The sequence below is a fragment of the Mugil cephalus genome, chromosome 9 (assembly GCF_022458985.1).
Source record: "Mugil cephalus isolate CIBA_MC_2020 chromosome 9, CIBA_Mcephalus_1.1, whole genome shotgun sequence".
Classification (NCBI taxonomy): Eukaryota; Metazoa; Chordata; class Actinopteri; order Mugiliformes; family Mugilidae; genus Mugil; species Mugil cephalus.
This window is the reverse complement of record NC_061778.1, coordinates 28,056,208-28,078,039: the sequence shown is the minus strand read 5'-3', so window position 1 is coordinate 28,078,039 and position 21,832 is coordinate 28,056,208. Positions and strand designations below refer to the sequence as shown.

The 21,832-nt window shown below is 40.3% G+C and overlaps 1 protein-coding gene across 9 annotated transcripts in view; it reads right to left on the bottom strand.

Moving 5' to 3' along the window:
* Positions 1-21,832, bottom strand: part of fat3a (FAT atypical cadherin 3a) — a 222,755-nt gene that overhangs the window by 182,200 nt on the left and 18,723 nt on the right. For all 9 annotated transcript variants that reach the window (XM_047593725.1, XM_047593723.1, XM_047593724.1 and 6 more), the window contains exon 2: positions 3,409-6,726. In XM_047593725.1, coding sequence (XP_047449681.1) covers positions 3,409-6,709 — 3,301 coding nt within the window. In that variant the 5' untranslated portion in view covers positions 6,710-6,726. The remainder of the gene's footprint in view (positions 1-3,408; positions 6,727-21,832) is intronic.

Sequence of the window (21,832 nt, the reverse complement as noted above, 5' to 3'; positions counted from 1 at the left end):
TAGTATAAAGCATTTGAATCATACGTATGACTTTATCACTAAACTTAAACTCTTTAAGGACCCTCCACAAATACGACCACTCCAGGCGATCAAATGCCTTTTCTGCGTCAGAAAATAATAAGCCACATTTACATGGGATATCATGTGATGCACTCAGTATATGTAAGAGCCTGCAGATTTTATCAGAGGCTAAACGCCCCTTGATAAATTCTGTTTGATCCCGACTAACTATTTTTCCAATTACTCCAATTACTACCTCAAGTCTGCTAGCTAGAATTTAAGAGAATATTTTAAGGTCAGCATTTATCAGAGAGATAGGACGATGGCTGGCGCACTCCAAGGGGTCCTAACCATGCTTAGGTATAACTGTGATCAGGGCTGTATTTAGGCCTTTATCAGTGGCATAATTCAATGTCTCTAACCATGCTGGTCCAAGTATATCCCAAAGTGTCAGATAGAGTTCCACAGGAATACCATCTATACCAGGAGTGCGACCTTTATTTGTAGCTTTGACAACTTTAAGTAATTTCTCTAGCGTATTAGGAGAGTCAAGAGACTTCTAATGCGTCCTCTAATGACAATGTAGGAAGTCCCAAATTTCTAAAAAATTTCGTATAGACACTTTCTGAGGGGACTGAGCCACATGTATATAGTTTTTCAAAGTACAATTTAAAGGTCTCATTTATTTCTTCCGTTGAGGTCACCAGTCCAGGTTTTGCACATTTGATCGTTGGTATAGACCTCCTAGCTTCCCTTTGTTTAAGAATGAGTGCTGAAAGGTGACTCGGTCTGCTGCCCTCTGCATAATATTTCCGCTTGGTTATATGGATCATATATTCTGCCCTGCCTCTCAGCAAATCATTCAATTTTGCTTGCTTCAATTTGATTTCATTTTCTTTACTTTCTGAGTAACTTCTTTTGAGGTCATTCTCCAGGGCTTTACACTGCTCCTCCAAATTGCTAATCTTTTCAACCGTGTTTTATGTAGGTGTGAACCAAACCCTATTGCGTTATTTCATATAAACCCTTAAATGGAGGCCCAAACCACTGTTACATCTGAAACAGTATTTCTATTAACCTCTAAAAATTACGTCAGTTTAACTCCTAGCTGTGTTAAGAATTTTTCATTCATTAGAAGTGTGGGGTTAAATTTCCACCTAGTTGCTTTATTTTTAATTTTGCCATAATTATAAGTGGATATGATTGGGTTGTGATCTGATAAGTGTCTGGGTAAAATTTCCACGGAGCGTACAGAGGGCAGCAGACCAGAGGAAACAAAAATGTAATCTCTTCGGGAGAACGTTTACCCTCCACACATCAGAAGTGATGCCACAGCTCTTTTTTATAAACTTTGTTAGAAATATTGCTGAGCTATTAGCCTAAACTTCAACCCACATAACTCAGCCACAGTTTGGCCTCATATTTAACATTTTAAACGTGGGAATTGTAAAGTGTTTCTCCGAACAAGGTGATCTAACTGTACACACAAACTGTAAACTTGCCCGTGTCTGTACAAGTGTACTTGTTGGCGGCTCGTGGATCTCAGTTCAGCTACATCTCATCCTGCGGTGCGCTTGAACTCGGCCCGCGGTCTTCATCCATGTCTCCCGTCACCTCCGCTGCTGAGTTAAACGACATCCGTCTCCCCTTGAAATTCACCCTCAGGATCGCCGGGTATAGAAGAAAGGAGTCGATCCCTCTCTGACGAAGCTTAGTGCGGATGCTTTTATATTCCTGCCGCTCCGCGTTGTACCCGGGCTATAATCAGCGAAGAACTAAAGCCGGGTGCCGTCGGGGAGTGTAGGATTAGCCTTCCTCGCGCCCTCCAGGACCGCCTGCCGGTCGGTGTATGTCAGGAACATGAAGATCATGGTCCACGCTCTCGATGTGTTGTTGAAGGTGTTCGAGAAGATCCGATGTGCTCTGTCAATTTCAATCCGGCCGCCTTGGGAGCCCTCGAGTGTAGGAATCCACTTTCGTAGTTATGTGATAAGTTTACAAGACGCACATTATTCCTTCGGGATCTGTCTTCCAGATCATTTAGCTTCTTTCGTAGCTTTGTCATCTCCGTGGGGCAGGATTTGGTTTCCTTTTCATTCTTGTGTAAGCTAGTCTGGATTCTGTCTATTTTGTTGAACTTCGTAGCGTGGCTGTCAGCTTGCTCTTTTAACGACCGTTATATTTCGCCATTCTCAGCCATATGCTTCTGTATCGGTTCCAGAGCTTTTTCCAAGGACACTTCTAGCTTGTGTGCCACAGCCTCTTGCAAAGTTTTCATCTCGGCAGCCAACGTTAGCTTGATTAGCTTAGCCACATCGCTAGTTTGGTTTCGTCGGTTGGTATCTTGTTTCTTGGCAGGGGTTGGATTATTTTTTGAGGCCATGTCTCTCGTAACGTCGTCAATCAGACTTAAAGTATATTAAGACTGTCTCTGGGCCCAAAAAGGCAAGTAAAAGGAGGGTTGTAGGTCGGTGCTCAGTGCCGTGCTGCCATCTTGCCCCGTGCCTCACCGGAAGTCCCTAATCACACTAATGTAGGAATTCAGTAATGTAAACATTTTGTTATTTCCAAGTAAGACCTGAATTGTAAAGTTTAAAACCTGTAATTTATGATTTATTTTTGCTTCGTTTATGTCTAGTGCCTCCAACCATGCCAGATTTGTATCTTTGTAATTGAGCTCACTCTGAGATCTTCAGATCCACAATTAGGTCTCTTCAGAAGAATGTCCTTACACACACAGTTCCATGTGCAACCTCATTTCATATTTTGTCTTATATCTATCTAATATAATTCACCTCTTACTAACACACAAACCACAACATGTGTACATTAGCCATTATGCCTGAATAAATGTGGAATCAAATATGGAGAATTGTGTGCATGTAACATTCTGCACAACACATATCATACACTTTTCAAAAGGAAGTTGGAGTGGTTGATATTTTAATTGACATCACACTGATGTGGTTCATCAAGTAGATTAACTGCAAGCTATATGACTAAAGCTGACAGCTGTCATATGCGTTTCCTGTTTTATTTTTTTGTTGTTTAGTTTTACTTCCTGTCTTCACCTTTTCCAACCCCTGTGATTACACTCATCTGTTTTACCTTGTGTTTTTTGTCCATTGAGTAACTCGCTTATTGTTTTCGGTTGGTTTTGCTTACGCTTTGAATTAGCCTGTTTCTTTTTGGTTTGGATTTCTCTTTTGGATTTTAACTTCTTACCTCTGTTGTGCCTTTTGTTCTTTACTTTTGTAATAAAGCAATCATTAAATTGACTTTTAATTGCTCATCCTGCCTCTCTTGTCTTGCGCTGAAGTCCCCCAAGTTTTTATATTTATCACAAAATTATTTATCATAATCCATAAAATATGCATAACATAAAAGCCTAATAAAAGGACAACTTACCTGTCTCTTCATCAATGGCAAATCGTCCAAGTCCACTCCCTTCCAGAATGGAGTACTGGATTTCTCCATCTCTACCATCGTCGTCGTCATTAGCAATAACTTGAAGTAGGGTAGTTCCAATGACGGCATTCTCTTTAACTAATCCCATCAAGGCAAATTGCGGAAAGTATGGAACACAGAGATTTTCGTTCACATCAACCACCTCCACCTCCACAAAGGTGACGGAGAGAAGAGAAACGGGCCTTCCCTTGTCTTTGGCCTTCACAGTAAGGTTGAAGAACTGCTTGGTCTCATAGTCAAGCTCCCGTGTGAGTCGAATAGCTCCACTCATCCTGTCTACCTCGAACCATCCATTATAGTCGTTGGCTAAAGAGTACCGAACCTGGCCCCCCAATCCCAAATCTGGGTCCTGGGTTTCTAACCAGGCCACAACTGTTCCTACAGGAAGGTCCTCCAGAGGTCTGGCTTTGTATACACTGGGGATAAATAGCGGGGGACAGTCATTCACATCTTCCAAAATAATTGTCAAAGTGGTCACAGAAAACTTTTGGCTCCCTTTGTCTGCCTTATCTCGAGCCTCAAACTTCAGATTTAAAGTAGAAACAAGCTCTCTGTCTAGCTGGCCAGCTACATACACTATCCCATTAGTAGAGTGGATACCAAATTGTGTGGTGCTTGTCAAAATAGAGTACACAATTTCCCCATTGGACCCAATATCTTTGTCAGTGGCCTCAATCTGAATGACATCTGTACCGAATGCAGTGTTTTCAGGTATGATGATTTGATAGCCTTCTTGCAAAAACTGGGGTGCATTATCATTTGCATCCTCTATGTAGACAGTAAGCAAACGCCAGGCAGTTTTCTGTGGAAGTCCAAGGTCATAGATAGTTAGATTAAGGAGATAACGATCTCTCTTCTCTCTATCCATGGGCAGAAAAACACTAATAAGACCAGTCTGCATGTCTATAGTAAAACAGCTATCAGTGTTTCCATTTGGAATAGAATACAGAATTTGACCATTGAAACCTGTGTCCCCATCATGGGCATTAACCTTAAAAACACTTGAGCCAACCTTTAGATCTTCACGCACAGAGATATCTGTAGGAAAGTTTTTTGCAAATTGGGGTGTTTGCCAATTGACAGAAAAAATGTCAATAAAACCATCCTGGATTTTAGGCTTAGAGGTTGTTTTGGATTTTTTGAGTAACTTTTCAGCTAATTTTCGGGCCACCCTTGTCTCTTCACAGGTAAAATACTTGGGAGGAGATTTTCCATGAACAACAGAGATGTTAACAAACATCGGGTCAGAAAAATTCTCACCATCTGTGGCAGTTATTTTTAAACTAAAAACACTGTTTTGGGGACTAGCTGTGGCAAGGGAATGCCGCAGTGCAAGGACTCCAGAATCTGGGTTGAGGTCAAAGTACCCCTGTGCATTCCCTGAAATGATCTTATATTTCACTAACGCCAACTCATCTATATCAATGGCAGACATTGTGGTAATCACTTCATCTATTGGGAAATCCTCTGAAATCACTCCCTGGCATGCTACTTTCTCAAACAATGGCTGATTATCATTTACATTTTCCAGGTGGATTGTTACATTGACTTCACTCTCTCGCCTGTAAGGGGAGCCCCAGTCAGATGCTCTGATAACAAACACAAAATGTTCTGATGAAGATTCAAAGTCCAACTCTTTAGTGGTGCTGATAACACCCGAAAACTGATTGATTTTGAAGGGTAATGGGTGAAGGCTGGAAATGCTGTAAGTTATGTATCCATTTTCACCTTTATCTTCATCTACAGCAGAAACTGTTAATACACTGGTCCCAACTGGTATACTTTCATTGACAAAAATATCATAAGCAGACTGAACAAATGTTGGTGTGTTATCATTGGCATCCAAAATAGTTACCCGCACTATGACTTTGCACTCACTGTCTACTTCCAATACTTCAAGATTAAAGACATCCCGGGACACCTGAGTGAACCAGCGAATGGTAGAGATGACACCTGTTAGGGTATTAATTTGAAAGTAAAAGGAATCTTCAGACGGTGTCAGGATATATTCTGCATCATCAGGTTCTGGTCTGACTTTAACAGCTTCTATGATTGTGCCTGGTGGTGAAATTTCATCGAGGCTAACCTCATACAGCTCTTGCTCAAATTTTGCTTCTGCTTCCTGTTGTTTCCTGACACTAATGTGTATAGCCTCAGCAGCTGAGAACTTTTGTGGGTTTCCTCTGTCTTTTGCCTGCAAGGTCAGGTTAAAGCCATAAGGGTAAGTCTCCCAGTTTACTGATTCAGAGGCTTTTATGGCAAACTCATGTTCCCCAGATCTTTCAATAAAAAAACATTCTGACGGGTTCCCACTCACAATGACCACTGACTCTATTTCCCCACTTGAGCCTTCATCCAGGTCCTCAACAGTAACTATTGCATACACAGTGTTTTTGTCCACCCATGAGGGGCTGTGGATGACCACAGTCATGTATGGAGCATGCTCATTCACACGCTCTACATGGACAAAAAGCTTGGCTGTACTGCTGACTCCATTATTTCCATACAGCTTCATGCCACGGTCTACTGCCAGGATTTCTAAGTCATAACGGCTCTGCTCATCAACATTAAGCTTCCCACTGAGAGAAACCACTCCACTAGTTGGGTGTACTGCAAACAGTTCCATTTTCTCCTTGAAGAAATAGTAAAACTCCCCATTGGAGCCAATATCTGCATCTGTGGCAGTAACTTGTGCTATGCTGCTCCTTAGAGGGGTGCTCTCTGCTATGGTGACAGAGTATGTGGTAGGTGAGAACAAAGGCCGGAGGTCATTCATATCCAAAACCTGGATGCTGACTTTAGTCCAAGTCTCAAGAACAGCCTCTCCCTTGACAGTAGCTTTTACTGTCAAAACATAATTATCCTGAATTTCTCGGTTCAACATGGCTGCATTACCACCCTTAGTCCTTATGCGCATGAAGCAAAAGTCACCCAGCACATACTCCTCTGCCTTGAAAAATCCTTCATCGTCCCCTGATGTGATTCTATAGCGGATTTCCCAGGAGACTTGAGCCACATGGATCCCCATTTTGATCTTACTGTTGACAAAGGTTCGCGCTGGTGAATTTTCATAAACTGTGGTGTGGTACACGGACTGAGTGAAGCTGAAGGTAGATCCATCGTGAGGAGTCCCTCTGCTGTTTTGGCTGTAGCAGGGTGGTAGCTTTGAAAGCAGCAGCAGCAGGGCCAGGCTGAGAAGAAAAGCTTGTATGCCCACCCACTGGCCCATATTCACATCCATTCCGTCATAACTCCATCCTGAGGCAGAAAGAGAAAGACAAAGGGATTGACAGGAAGCTTAGCCACGGACAAAGGGATTAACCGTAACAAAAATACATGCCATCTATCCATGACTTATTGACTTGCAGACTCTACTAATATTCTATATGCACAGAGCAGTGATGATGTACCTCTGGAATAATCTCCGCTAAACACAATCACACCAGAAGTAAATGAGCTCAGTTTTGGAGAGGAGGGAATGACCAACAGTGGATGATGCCGATGAGGAGGAAGCTGATACGATCACTCCTGGCCTAAGGAACTAACTTTGAAGCGGTTGGAGATACATCGCTTTGCCGACAGACATTTGCTTTTTCACAATCTACGCTATATATATTCCCTTCTTTCTTGAGTCTGTCTGCTCATGCAAAATGAAACGTGAAACAGTGGTTTTCAGGCCAAGGACCCGCAAACTAATGGAGAGATTAAGTAGGGACCCCCTACCTAATATATGTGTTCTATATTTAACTCGGCCTACTGCTATTTATAAATATATTATTATTATCATCCTGCATTCAATATTAAGCTATTCAAATAATACATGGTGTTATGCCCCACCTAGGGGTGTCTAGGACACAACATTATTAGGCTCCCATCTTCCCCTTGTCCCAAGTAGCCACCAATACAAACAAAAGATTTACAATGTAAAGTAAGTTATTTATTTACAACAGGGAAATAAATGAAATTATGACTTCCCTAATAAATTATTATTAGGGTGGACCAAGGCCAAAATAACAAACCAAACAACCCTATCTTGAAATTAATTCAATAACCTAACAAAATAAAACAAATGACAGAACACTTACCCCCCTAACTAAATAAACAGGAGAAAAGGGGATAATAAAAATGGCAGTCCACCCCTATTACTTAACAAAGGACCAAACGTTGTGGCTGGTTGGGAGCAGAGGGAGATGAGAGAAAGCCTGCTGCCAGCCCCGACGGCCATCTTGGATCTTTATATAGGCGTCCTCCGTCAGCCGCGGCCAATCAGGGTCCAGGACCGGAGCCCCACACCAATCATCTCCTCCGCACAGCACACACCTGAAACAAACTCATGGAGCCTACGACTAGAGTTGTAACACACTAGTTCAAATAAATAAATAAATAAATATTTCTGTTTCTAGTTCTTGTCACAAAGCGATCCATTTTGGCCTCAGTGGTTGGCTGATGGGAGCGAGCTGCACTGTTAGCTTCTCTTCTGCTAATATTGCAGCGTGCGGAAAATACCTGCATCAGGTAAAATACCTGGCAACTGAACAGGCTCTCGGCCAATTGTGGGGAATCTGACAAAGTCTGTGTGTAATATGCAGCCTCATGATTGTCTCAACGGTGATGGGGGAATGAATGAATGATGAGAGAATGACTAATATTTAATCATGTTATCATGTTTAATCAAAATTAATCCACAGCAACACTGTGATATAATCTGTTTAAAAAAATGTAATTGTTTCACACAAAACGATTTGAATTCTTTGGACACACCTTCTCATTCCATTCAATGAGAATGTATATGCAAAATATTTGTATGGAGGGGAAAAAAATATTTATATTCAAATAAAATTCAAAATACCTGTAAAAATATTTTTTTTTGAGTAACACTTATAATTTAGGATATGTAAGTATAAAATAAGTATTCTTTAATTAGCCATTATAGTAGTTATGGATGTATATGCAATATTGGTTGAGGTTTTGTATTACATGCAGCTAATATAGGAGATTTAGGCTGACTTGAAGGGGCAGAACATGACTGTGATGATGATTTGGTGCTTGTGGGAGACAATAATGACTGTAGCTCAGTAGGTAGAGCGGTTAGCAGTTTGATTCCCAGTGTCACAGAGTGTGTCACGTGCCTAAGTGTCCCTGAGCAAGACACTGAACCTCCAGTTGCTCCCAGTGCATGGCAATGGTATGTGAATGTGTGTACTTGTGTGAGTGAATGGGTAGATGTGTCTATGACTGTAAAGCGCTTTAAGTACCAATAGATAGAAAAGTGCTCAATATATATACATATACATATACATATACATATACACACACGTATATATACACACATATACACACGTGAAAAATTTACGGCAACTTAAATGGCCATAGCGTCCCTGAGGGTAAACGCCCCAGTATCAGAACAACAAGGGATTTTTCCAGTATTTTATTGTACATGGGTCAATATTAAAGCATTTTGCAACTTCCTCTTCTGTATTTTGCATTGCGTACTTCAAAACCTTCTCCTTGAAGTTGACGTCAAAATTTTGTCTATGCACTATGCTGCTAAAGGTATTTGTTGTTTGACAGTGTTTTGTTGAAAAGCTGGATTCATGTGGCATTTCAAATGTAGCTACTACCATCTGTTAGCACTTGTCTGTTACTACCTACTAAAAACGGTGTGTACATTAGGGTTGGGCACTTAACGGCTCCTAACATCCAGTTCAGGAACCGTTTAGAAGATGTCCTAAATGCCCGCACTAGTTTGTTTCCAGGGTTTGTATTACTCTGCCCGGCGTGCTCTGTTTGTTTCCGGGGTTTGCATTACTCTGTCCAGCGTGCTCCATTTGTTTCTGGGGTTTTTATTACTCTGCCCAGCGTGCTCCGCTTGTAAGAAGAACATCACTCCCTGAACATGGACTGCATAAAACGCAGCTCGAAAGTCTGGCTTCATTTCAATTTGAAAAAGGATGGATTGGCACACTGCAACACCTGTGAAAAACTTAATACTGCTTGTCATTGTTTATGTAGCGGAACTACTGTTGCCACAGCAACAGTAACATTGCATCATAGAGCAGTTAATGTGGGCAGGGTAACGAAAACGCTTTTCTTATGCCGGTTTGTTTAGATGTTTACGCTGTCATTAAAGTAAATATAAGCGGATCAAGCCGACCCTTGATCATTTTACATGGTGTCAGAAGTAGTTCAATGAACGACTAAGAGATATAGTAAGTAGACAGATGGCAATAAAAAGAAATGGCTAGGTTTAAACCTCCGGAGAACTTTAAGTTTGACAAGCAGACAGAGTGGCCCGAGTGGTAGCAACAGTTCACAGGGCGAGGGACAAGTACAAGAAAGCTGCCTGATTTATGCCACGGGCTACGAGGCAGAAAACATTTTTAAGTCATTCACATTTGCTCAAGAGGAGGACCGGAATGACTTTGGCGTAACAACTATTTTTTTTTTGTATGATCTCCCAGAGCATTGAGAGTTTGGAGTAACTCGAGAAGAAAATATCCGTGACCGCATTGTCGTCAGGTACTGGATAAAGAGCTCTACTGCAGGCTGCAGCTGATGGCGGACCTGACACTGATGCAGACAATACAAACCTCAGACAGTCGGAGGAGGTCGCGACACAAGTGATTCTGCAAGGAGACGCTGCTGGATCAGTTCAGGAGCCGCAGTTTAAACGCAAAAGCATGAACTGGAAACCACAACAGCAACAACAAGGCAAGTCAAAGGACAGAAAATGAGGGGTAAATGAAAAGAAATGTGGCAAGTGTGGGAAAACACAGCATCACAGAAATGAAAAGTGCCCTGCAGAAGCTACCTGCCAAATGTCACAGAATGGGACACTGAGCCACAGTATGTCGCAGCAGGTCAGTGAATGAGGTCACAGAGACTGACAGGGCTGGGCAGAGCTCTTATTTCCTGGGATCAGCATGTGATGCTAATGAAAAAGGTGAACAGTGGACTGTGCAACTACAAGTTTATTCCTCTCTGGTAGAATTTAAGATTGATAGAGGAGCTGATGTCACTGTCATAAGTGAAGACACGTTTCACACACTCACCCCTGAGAGAACGCTGGACCCACCTGACATTTCTCTGGACAGCACTGGAGGCAAGCTGCTGCGTCTGGGCCGCTTTAATGCAACAGTCAGTCATAAAGGAAAAGATTATCCATTCACAGCCTATGTAGTACACGGACGTAGAGTCAACAATTTCCTCAGCTGGGCACTGCCAGTGAAGATGAACCTGGTAAGGCGAGTAGATGAGTTGAAATGCATCACCAGCCATCTCAACAGTGAGCATGCTACTCTAAAAATTGACCGAGTCAAAATCCAGTTAAGAGATGATGCTGTACCATATGCTGTGCACACTGCGCGCCGTGTGCCCTTTCCCATGTTAAAGAACGTGAAAATGAAAATACAGAGGATGGAGAAGGATGGTGTCATCGAGCTGGTGACACAATCTACTGAATGGTGTGCTCCCATGGTACCAGTCCTGAAGAAGAACACAGGCACAGCCCGAATCTGCGTTGAACTGACAAAACCAAATAAGTCAGTAAAAAGAAGGTGGTAAATCGAAGGAGGTTAGCTCCATGGTATAATTCACAGTTGCGTAGTTCAAAGCAGGCAGTTTGACAACTGGAAAGAATTTGGCATTCCACTAGTTCTGAAGAAGCTCACATAGCCTGGAAAGATAGTTTAACAACTTATAAAAAAAACTCTCCGTAAGATTAGAACAGCATATTATTCTTCATTAATAGAAGAAAACAAGAACAACACCAGATTTCTTCATCACAGCTCTGTTGAGCCATCTATTCCTTCAGACCTCAGCAGTAATGACTTCATGAGCTTCTTCTCTGATAAAATTGTTGGCATTAGAGATAAAATTCATAGCACCCTTTCAGCTGTCAAAGATGTACAGTGGCATTAGAAACCTCTGTAGGACCTAGTCAATATTTGGATTCTTTCTCTCTAATTGGTCTTCCTGAGCTCACTTCAGTTATTACAGTATCTAAACCATCAACTTGTCTTCTAGACCCCATCCCGACTAAGTTGCTCAAGGAGGTTTTTCCATTAATTAATACCTCCATATTAAATCAGATACCCTTATCGGTAACACTTTCTATGAAGGTTGTATTTATAATGCCCTATGAATGCACTCATAATGTTTTATAAGGTGTCTATAAAGCATTATAATGGTCATTATTACCATCTATACATATTCACAAGTCGTCATAACCAACTTCATGATGCATTATGACAACTGGTTATGAATGATTATAATTTTAATCTGAATAGTGCATTATGAATATGTCAATATCTGCCTAGTCACTTGTTAATGTTATGATGCATCATAACTACTTTGCTTTGCTAAATGTGCATAGTGATGCATAATGAGTTTTGACTTCGCCTATAGTGCTTTATATCTGTAGTTATAAGTATATGTAATAAAGTTATAATAATGTATACATCTCTCTACAGCACACAGTCATAAAAAGCTATGCAATATCATAAGTGCTATTTGTCAGCGCTAAGTAAAGTGACAAGAATATGACACTATTGTTAACAGACATAAGTTACTATGAGTAATTAAAAGGTGCAATGAACTAAGTCCTGAGTCTGGCATCTTTACCCCATATGCACAATGTTAATATCATAGGTGTTATTTGTCAGCTTTAGGTAAATTAGTGCAAATGAGGTGTTGTGGATATAAGACTATTATAAACAAATATGAGGCACAAGAAATGAGAGCCTGGACAGTAAAGACAAAAGGAATGCATTTAGTTCACTTTATTTTCATTTAAACCAACACACATAATCAGAATGATTATCAATGTTCTGAGCACATTACACAAACACATGAAACAGGCCACAAAAGTGGCACAGCGTGGTCCTAGAGATGTGTCTCTTAAAAGTGCCTTTGGGTTGGTGAGGTGATTCAGGGTCAGAGGTCAGGAGATGGTTTGACAGCAACTACAAGAAGAACAGAGGCAAATCTTTAGTGCTCTAGCTGGGTTTGTTTTTATGCAGAAAGGTTTGATTGAAAACACATAAGCAGATCACGTTTTTTTGTTTAAAGCAGCGTAATGAGACATTGTGTTACCGCATATCGTGCAGGCACCGCAGATTACCCGTGGATGGCTTAAGCTAGCTACACGAAAGTTACCAGACACGGCTAGTTTTAATTCACAAATTAGATCGTTTTCATATTCTTGCGTTTAATGATTGAAACCATTCAAAATCATTGCTTTAATATGTAAACGATGTGCTTCATGTAAGCAAAGTAAGACATTAGCTCACAAAACATTAGCAGGACAGAGAGACGACCTACCTGTCCTGGAGAGGACTCAGAAAAGGGAAAGAAAAGACGCTTTACGACTAGTACATACAGTCAATGCTTTACGACAGTGGGAGGAGCTGGGGACGGAGGTGGGTGGGTGGGGTCTGAGGTCAGGGGTCATGGACTAAAGACTGACATTTCTACAACAATAATAATATAAATAAAAACGATATTAAAATAATATCTGACGGCATTCAATAAAGACGGACATTTCTAGCGATCCTGTATAAGAGACCGATTTAACAAATAACCATTAATTTTTTTTTCGAATCTCAAAGTGCCGAATCCTGCAGCAAAATTGACGTTACATTAAAAACCGAAATAAGACCATTACAAATCCAGTCTAAATGAAATAAAATCAAACCTCTTCATTGCGCAGTGTCACATTGACAGTCGTCCTCACGAAATAACTTCCAATTGAAATACATGGCATGAAAATTTGAGAAAAATCGGCAGGCACCAAACAATAGATTAATTTTCGTGACAGTTTCACATCCACCGTGACACCGCTTCTTTATAAAGGGTCGCTAGAAATGTCCGCGTTTATTGAATGCCATCAGATATTATTTTAATATCGTTTTTATTTATATTATTATTGTTGTAGAAATGTCATTCTTTAGTCCATGACCCCTGACCTCAGACCCCACCCACCCACCTCCGTCCCCAGCTCCTCCCGCTGTCGTAAAGCATTGACTGTATGTACTAATCGTAAAGCGGCTTTTCTTTCCTTTCTCCGCTGAGTCCTCTCCAGGACAGGTAGGTCGTCTCTCTGTCCTGCTAATGTTTTGTGAACTAATGTCTTACTTTGCTTACATGAAGCACATCGTTTATATATTAATGCAATGGTTTTGAATGGTTTCAATCATTAAACGCAAGATAATGAAAACGATCTAATTTGTGAGTGAAAAATAGCCGTGTCCGGTAACTTTCGTCTAGCTAACTTAAGCCACCTGCGGGTAATCTGCGGTGCCTGCACGATATGCGGTAACATACTGTCTCATTAGGCTGCTTTAAACAAAAAAACGTGATCTGCTTGTGTGTTTTCAATCAAACCTTTCTGAATAAAAAAGCAAACCCAGCTAGAGCACTAAAGATTTGCCTCTGTTCTTCTTGTAGTTGCTGTCAAACCATCTCCTGACCTCTGACCCTGAATCACCTCACCAACCCAAAGGCGATTTTAAGAGCCACATCTCTAGGACCATGCCGTGCCACTTTTGTGGCCTGTTTCATGTGTTTGTGTAATGTGCTCAGAACATTGATAATCATTCTGATTATGTGTGTTGGTTTAAATGAAAATAAAGTGAACTAAATGCATTCCTTTTGTCTTTACTGTCCAGGCTCTCATTTCATTGTGCCTCATATTTGTTTATAATAGTCTTATATCCACAACACCTCATTTGCACTAATTTACCTAAAGCTGACAAATAACACCTATGATATTAACATTGTGCATAAGGGGTAAAGATGCCAGACTCAGGACTTAGTTCATTGCACCTTTAAATTACTCATAGTAACTTATATCTGTTAATAATAGTGTCATATTCTTGTCACTTTACTTAGCGCTGACAAATAGCACTTATGACATTGCATAGCTTTTTATGACTGTGTGCTGTAGAGAGATGTATACATTATTATAACTTTATTACATATACTTATAACTACAGATATAAAGCACTATAGGCGAAGTCAAAACTCATTATGCATCACTATGCACATTTAGCAAAGCAAAGTAGTTATGATGCATCATAACATTAACAAGTGACTAGGCAGATATTGACATATTTATAATGCACTATTCAGATTAAAATTATAATCATTCATAACCAGTTGTCATAATGCATCATGAAGTTAGTTATGACGACTTGTGAATATGTATAGATGGTAATAATGACCATTATAATGCTTTATAGACACCTTATAAAACATTATGAGTGCATTCATAGGGCATTATAAGTACAACCTTCATAAAAAGTGTTACCAACTTATCTTTATTAACAGGATATGTTCCCCAGTCTTTTAAAACTGCTGTAATTAAACCATTACTTAAAAAAACCACTCTTGACCCAGATTTTTAGCCAAATATAGGGCAATTTCCAACTAAAGTTTTAGAAAGGGTTGTTGCCAATCAGTTGGTTGATCATTTAAACAGGAATGGTCTGTTTGAAGAGTTTCAGTCAGGTTTTAAAGCTCATCATAGTACAGAAACAGCTCTGGTTAAAGTTAGATCTCAGTGCTGCATTTGACAATATTGATCACAGTATTCTACTACAGAGACTTGAAAGTGTGATCAAGATCACAGGAACTGCACTCGACTGGTTTGAATCATATCTGTCAGACAGATTCCAGTTTGTCCATGTAGGACCAATATTATTCACATTATACATGCTTCCCTTAGGCAATATTATTAGAAAGCACGACATAAACTTCCATTGCTACGCAGATGATACCCAGCTATATTTATCCATGAAACCAGATGAAACTAATCAGCTAGTTAAACTCCAAGCATTCCTTAAAGACAAAGGCTTGGAGGACCTGTAATTTTCTACTTTTAAATTCAAACAAAACAGAAGTCATCGTATTTGGCTCTAAACATGTCAGAGATTCATTATCTAATCACCTGCTTTTGTTGGATGGCATTACCTTGGCCTCCAGTACTACTGTGAAAAACCTTGGTGTTATATTTGACCAGGATATGTCCTTTAATTCTCACATAAAGCAGGTGACCAGGACTGCTTCCTTTCACCTTCGTAATATCATCAAAATTAGGAACATCCTTTCTCAGAGTGATGCGGAAAAACTAGTTTGTGCATTTGTGTCTTCCAGGCTGGATTATTGTAACTCGTTACTGTCTGGCTGTCCAAGTAGCTCTTTAAAAAGCCTCCAATTGATTCAAAACGCTGCAGCAAGAGCACTGACAGGAATTAGCAAGATATTAATTAATATTACTCCATTATTAGCTTCTCTTCATTGTCTCCCTTTAAAATCTAGAATTGAATTTAAAATCCTCCTCCTTACATACAAGGCCCTGAAAGGCCTAGCTCCATCATATCTGAAAGACCTAATAGTACCATACTGTCCCAACAGATCACTGCAATCTCTAAGTGCAGGTCTACTTGTGGTTCCTAGAGTTTCTAAAAGTAGAATAGGAGGTAGAGCCTTCAGCTACCAGGCTCCTCTCCTGTGGAACCAGCTCCCAGTTTGGGTTAAGGAGGCAGACCTTGACCTTAAACCTACGTTTAAGGTCAGGCTTAAGACTTTCCTTTTTGACAAAGCTTATAGTTAGGGCAGGACTTAACCATCCCTTAGTTATGCTGCTATAGGCCTAGGCTGCAGGGGGACGATGCACTGATGACATGTCCTCTCCTCTTTTTTCTCTGGCTCCTCTCCTCTAATGTCTTATAATTTTATTTTCTATCTCTTATCATTTATTTTCTTTTACCACTGTGTCTCACTCTCTCCCCTCCCCTCCCCTTCCATCTTCTTGTGAGGATCTCTGGTCTGGAGTGCTGAATATCTGACCTGTGGAGCTCTAAGCTACATCTGCTGTCGTGGCCTCATCAACCAGCCCAGTCTTCATGGTCTGGAGTGCTGTGTATCAGACCTGTGGAGCGCCATAAGCTACATCTGCCCCAGTCTTCATGTCCTCCTTCAGTTGTCCACTCCTACCTAGATGAACAATTCACCAACCTGCCCGAGATTCCTGTTATACTCACAAACTGTCACATAACATCATCAGCTATGTGTTATATTACTAGATCCTACATGTTTCCTTCAGCTTGATGTATGTGTCTATGACAGAAGTTTGTTTATCTTATTTCTCCTGTTCTTTTTCTCTCTATCTTCTCTGTTTTTACCCGGCTGGGCTTCGGCAGATGGGTCCCTCCATATGAGCTGGGTTCTGCTCAAGGTTTCTTCCTGTTAAAAGGGAGTTTTTCCTTGCCATTGTCCCCCTCAGGCTTGATCTGGAGGTTGCAGGCTGGTTTTTGTGAAGCGTCTTGAGACGATTTGTATTGTTATTGGTGCTATATAAATAAAATTGAATTGAATTGAAGCCAGAAGCCTACTGCTCCAGACGTCTTTCAGAAGCTGAAACACACTATGCCCAGAAAGCTCAGGCTTGAGGCTGATCACAAACCATTGGTGCCACTCATCAACAGTCAGAGACCTTCCCTTGAGATGTCAGCGTCTCTTAATGCGGCTTATGAGGTACAAACCAGTTGCTGTATATGTTTCAGGAAAAGCTCTCCTTGTCGCTGATGCCTTGTCCCGAGACCCACAAACTTACACAAAAGAAGAAACTGATACATATAGCGAGGTGGAGTGTTATGTAGCTTTGGTGGTAAAAGGCATCCCAGCATCTCCGAGCAGGATGGAAAGCATCAAAATGGCCACTACAGCTGACAGCAAGCTGCAGTCTGTCATCAAATTCATAAGAAGCGGATGGCCAGAATACAGTTGAAATGTACCACCAAACGTCAGAGCATACATGAAGGTGAAAAATTAGCTATCAGAGGCTGATGGTTTGCTCATACGTGGAAGCAGGTTCATCATTCCATTGTAACAGAGAGCTGACATCCTACAGAAAATACATGATGGACACCAGGGGCTAACAATGTGTAGAGACAGAGCAAAATTTTCAGTTTGGTGGCCAGGACTCTCTGCAGAACTCAAGAACACAGTGATGTCATGCGGACCCAACAAAAAGAGCCACTCATCTCAACACCTCTGCCTGGCCATCCATGGAAAAGAATAGCTCTTGACCTCTGTGAGCACAACAAAAACAACTACCTAGTAATATCAGATTATTACTCATGGTTCCTCGAAGTGCTGCACCTATCATCCATTACAAGTGCTCAAGTGATTCTGACTTGAAGCAACCTTTGCAAGGTTTGGGATCCCGGATGAGGTGGTGAGTGACAATGGTCCTCAATTCTCCAGCACAGAATTCCAGGAGTTGGCAAGACAGCTAGACATCAAACACATCATGTCTAGTCCTCACCATCTTCAAGGAAATGGTCATTCGGAGAGAGCTGTACAGACTGCGAAGAGAATCTTCCAACAAGAAGACCCAGTAATAGCCCTCATGTGCTACAGATCAACTCCCTGTGCCACCACAGGAGTCAGTCCAGTAGAACTGTTAATGGGGAGAAAGATCAGAACAACACTCCCCACATTAGAGAAGAACCTTCGACCTAAATGGCCCAACAGAAAAACTATTAAACAGAAAGATGCTGCTGAGAAGGCAAAACTAGCTTTCTATTATAATCGCAGACATGGAGCTAGACCTCTTCCACCACTACGACCTGGAGATACAGTCCTCACCAAGTTGGATCAGGAAAAGGCCTGGGTGACACCAGCAGTTGTTTCAAAAGAATGTGTGACTCGGTGTGACTGTGTGACAAGGAGCAGTATTGAGGCGGATCCGCCGCCATCTCCGGGCAGATCTGTCTTCACAACCTGCCCAAGACACCCTACTTTCATCAGCTGAGAGTACAGGAGTGATTTCCCAGCCAGCAACTGTTATCACTCCAGAGACTGTTTCTTCTAGTTCAAAGGAAGTCACAAGCCTCACACACACATCTGCACAGACATCAGGACAGTATCGAACCAGAGCTGGACAACTGACACATCAGTGTCTGTTTACAGGACTAGCCTGTTGACTGGTCTGCACAATCATATGGCCTTTGGGGGGATTGGGGAAACAGACTGACTCAGAAAAAAGAGAGATAAAGAAAGAATGAAATATGCATGCTAACGGAAACTCATCTTTTGATTGTGAAAGTGCCTTGGCTAATTCATAATACTTGATAATGTCATAATACTTGATTTAGTAATTTAAGGTTAAGTAAATAGCATAATGAGTTTGATACCTATTATTATTATTACATTTAATGGCATCTTGTGTGGATTGCCTTAGATAGAGGGAAATGTTTTCAGGGTAAATGTGTTTATTACAGAAAGAGAATTTACAACATGCTAAGGATGCATGTTTGAATATGAAATATTTTCTGGCTGTTACTGTATGTGTTTATTGTACTTTATGTTATTGGTAATAACTTAAATGGGGGAGATGTCATATATAGTTTATGTAGCAGAACTACTACATTGTAACGTAGAGCAGTTAATGCTTTATTGCCAGGGTTACGAAGATGCTTTTCTTATACTGGTGTGTTTAGATGTTTATGCTGTCATTAAAGTAAATATAAACGGATCAAGCCGACCCTCAGTCATTTTTCACTGCCAAAGGAGGATGCACAACAAACTTGACAAAACACTTCTTCGTCTGCATGGTATAATAATTAACCGGTCGATTCTTCAGGTTATCAACAAACTGCAATTTATCTGCAATGTACGTGATGACGTATGAGGGAAGTGTCAGGTCGACCAGCTGTGACAGCTCCTCGTCTATGGACCAAAACTTGTTTTTGAGTTGAAGCTTCTACAATGATAGTCTGTCAGGCCATTGAGTCAGAATGTGACAGACAGATATATCAGCGTCAGAGCGACAAACGATAAAAATCTGATAAAATCCTGGGTCGTTTGACCCGATGGAGCTCTATGTGTAAGGGGTGATATACACTCACCTGGGCTGCAGCTCTTTGTTTTTTAGACTGCTGCCAACTTGTTGTGTTAATTCAGCAAGTTTAAATTTTACAGTTGCAGTTCCCTCCTTTGTAATTGAATACCCTAGTTACAGTACAGCAACCAAATTAAACTGTATCAAGTTAACTGGCAGTGTCAATAAATAAAAATGGTCTGTGTAAAGACTTTTGTGACCTGTAGACATACACCTCAAAGAATTGGAATCGAGAATCATTTAGAACAGGATTCGAAATTGAGAATCGGAATCGTTAAAATCCAAACGATACGCAATCAGAAAAGAACTTCACAGAAAGCAAATTGAAGAAGCTACTCACTGAAGTAGAGGTTGTCGGTTTTTCAGGCAAGACATAGTAGACAAAAACACTGTTTTTTCACCCACTGATCAATTTTGAGATTTTTTGCTATTTTACTTGATTAACACATCTTCTATCAAAGTGGTTTTAAAAAATGGTCAAAATTTAGGTGCTCATTTCACTACACTTTGTCTGTGTTGCACCTCTAATTTATTCCTAAATTGGCTAAAAGTCAGGGTCGTAGCACTGTGTGCCTCATCTCCACCCTGGCATATGAGGTACAGTTGTGAATAAGGGTGTAATGATTCGTTTTAACGATTCGATTCGAATCATGATTTGTGGTTGCCAATACGATTCAAGGATGATTTGGTTCATTTAGAACGATCCGATCCGAAATAATTCAGTGACTTGAAATCAATTTAGTAACTTTTTGCCAAAAATTAAACCAGTGTGACTAAAATAAATACCTACTCAGCAGTGGCGGTTCTAGATCAAAATTACCAGGGGGGCCAGTGTTTTTTCTGGGGGGCACATAAAAGGACAAAACAGGGCAATATTTAATTGTTCAAATGTTAAGTTTATTTAAAACCAAAACAAAATACATTAGTATTAGTACAACAAGACAAACATTCTTTGTCTCAATAAACATAAAATAAAATGTGCTCAATAAACCTTGAACCCATGTTTGTCTTTTTTGTAAAATAATATTTCTATTTTTGCATAAAATAAAACTTTTATCTGCACAATGATACTTTTTTAAAAATTAAAAAGGGACATAATGTCCTTCTTGCTCCGCTTCATGATGATACTAAAAACAAAATGGAGAGGATTGTAGCATCTACTCTGAGAAGGCCATTCAAGTTTTTTATTAAACATGTAGGCTACATGCTGTTTGTTATTTCACCCATTTCCCAAGCATGACATCATGTTTACTGGCTTTAATAGCTTTGCTTATTCACTAACATAACAAGACCAAGCTGTGATTAAGCGCAATAAAAACGGATTTCATCATTGTAGCGAACAACAGTAAAACACGCATTTGTGACGTTATTTTGCCACTGACGTTACGAAATTGAATCGTTTTCCAACCTTCTCCTCTTTGCAGTAGTCCATGCAGGGCTGTTGGCTGTTCACTTTCATATCCAAAGTTCCAAATTGGTGCTAACGCTCCGTCGCGTTAGTTCCGATCTTCAGGTGGTAGTCCCCTACCACCTGACTACCACCGCCACTTCTTAGTCGGACTGTATCGGGTAAGGTTTAACGCCTTTATCATTAAAAGTGCTAAAGAAACACATCAATATAAAGTCTGACGTGCTTTAACCAATGTGTTATTTCCTAGTATCGATACAATCGATTGATTACCTTTTAAAACGATGTTAGATCGATGTCTGTCATCCGGAAGGCCAACTTGCGGAGCACAGATCGATGTAGTTGGATTGTAGGAAATTTAATCGATTCATCAATGTAGTGGATGAATCGTTACACCCATATATCTATGGTTACACCCCTAGTTGTGAAGCAATTTTCTGTTGGGTGTCTGTCTGTCTGTTGGGTCCATATTGCATTGTTTTTGTGTGGTGGGTTCTCATTGACGACACCATTACTTCAGAGAGCAGGTATTTTATCAAATTTGTCTGCATCGGGTTATACAGGAATAACAACAACCAGTATGACCCCTGTGGTTCCCACAGCTCACTCAACCCCAAAAGCTCCCTGCTGTCTGGGAATATAAGCAGCAATAATATTAACTACTGTTAGATGTCATTACATCTTCCCTTTTTTTTCTTTCAAAATAAAAGCATTCTACTTTCCAATGTAAACCTAAAGCATCTCTCTCTATGACAAGTTGTCTTCCTTTATATATATATATATATATATATATATATATATATATATATATATACACATATATATATATATATATATATATACATATATATATATATGAAGAAGAAGAATATCTCCCTTAACCAAGCTTAAACTAATACACTAACTTTATGTTATCAATACAACTAGTTTGCATTAACCATAGCCTGTTCAGAATCAATACACAACTATAGTAAAAATTAACAAGATGTTATTACATCATAACCTGACACACATTTTGTTTGTTTTGTCTTTGAACCTCACTTGGTCCC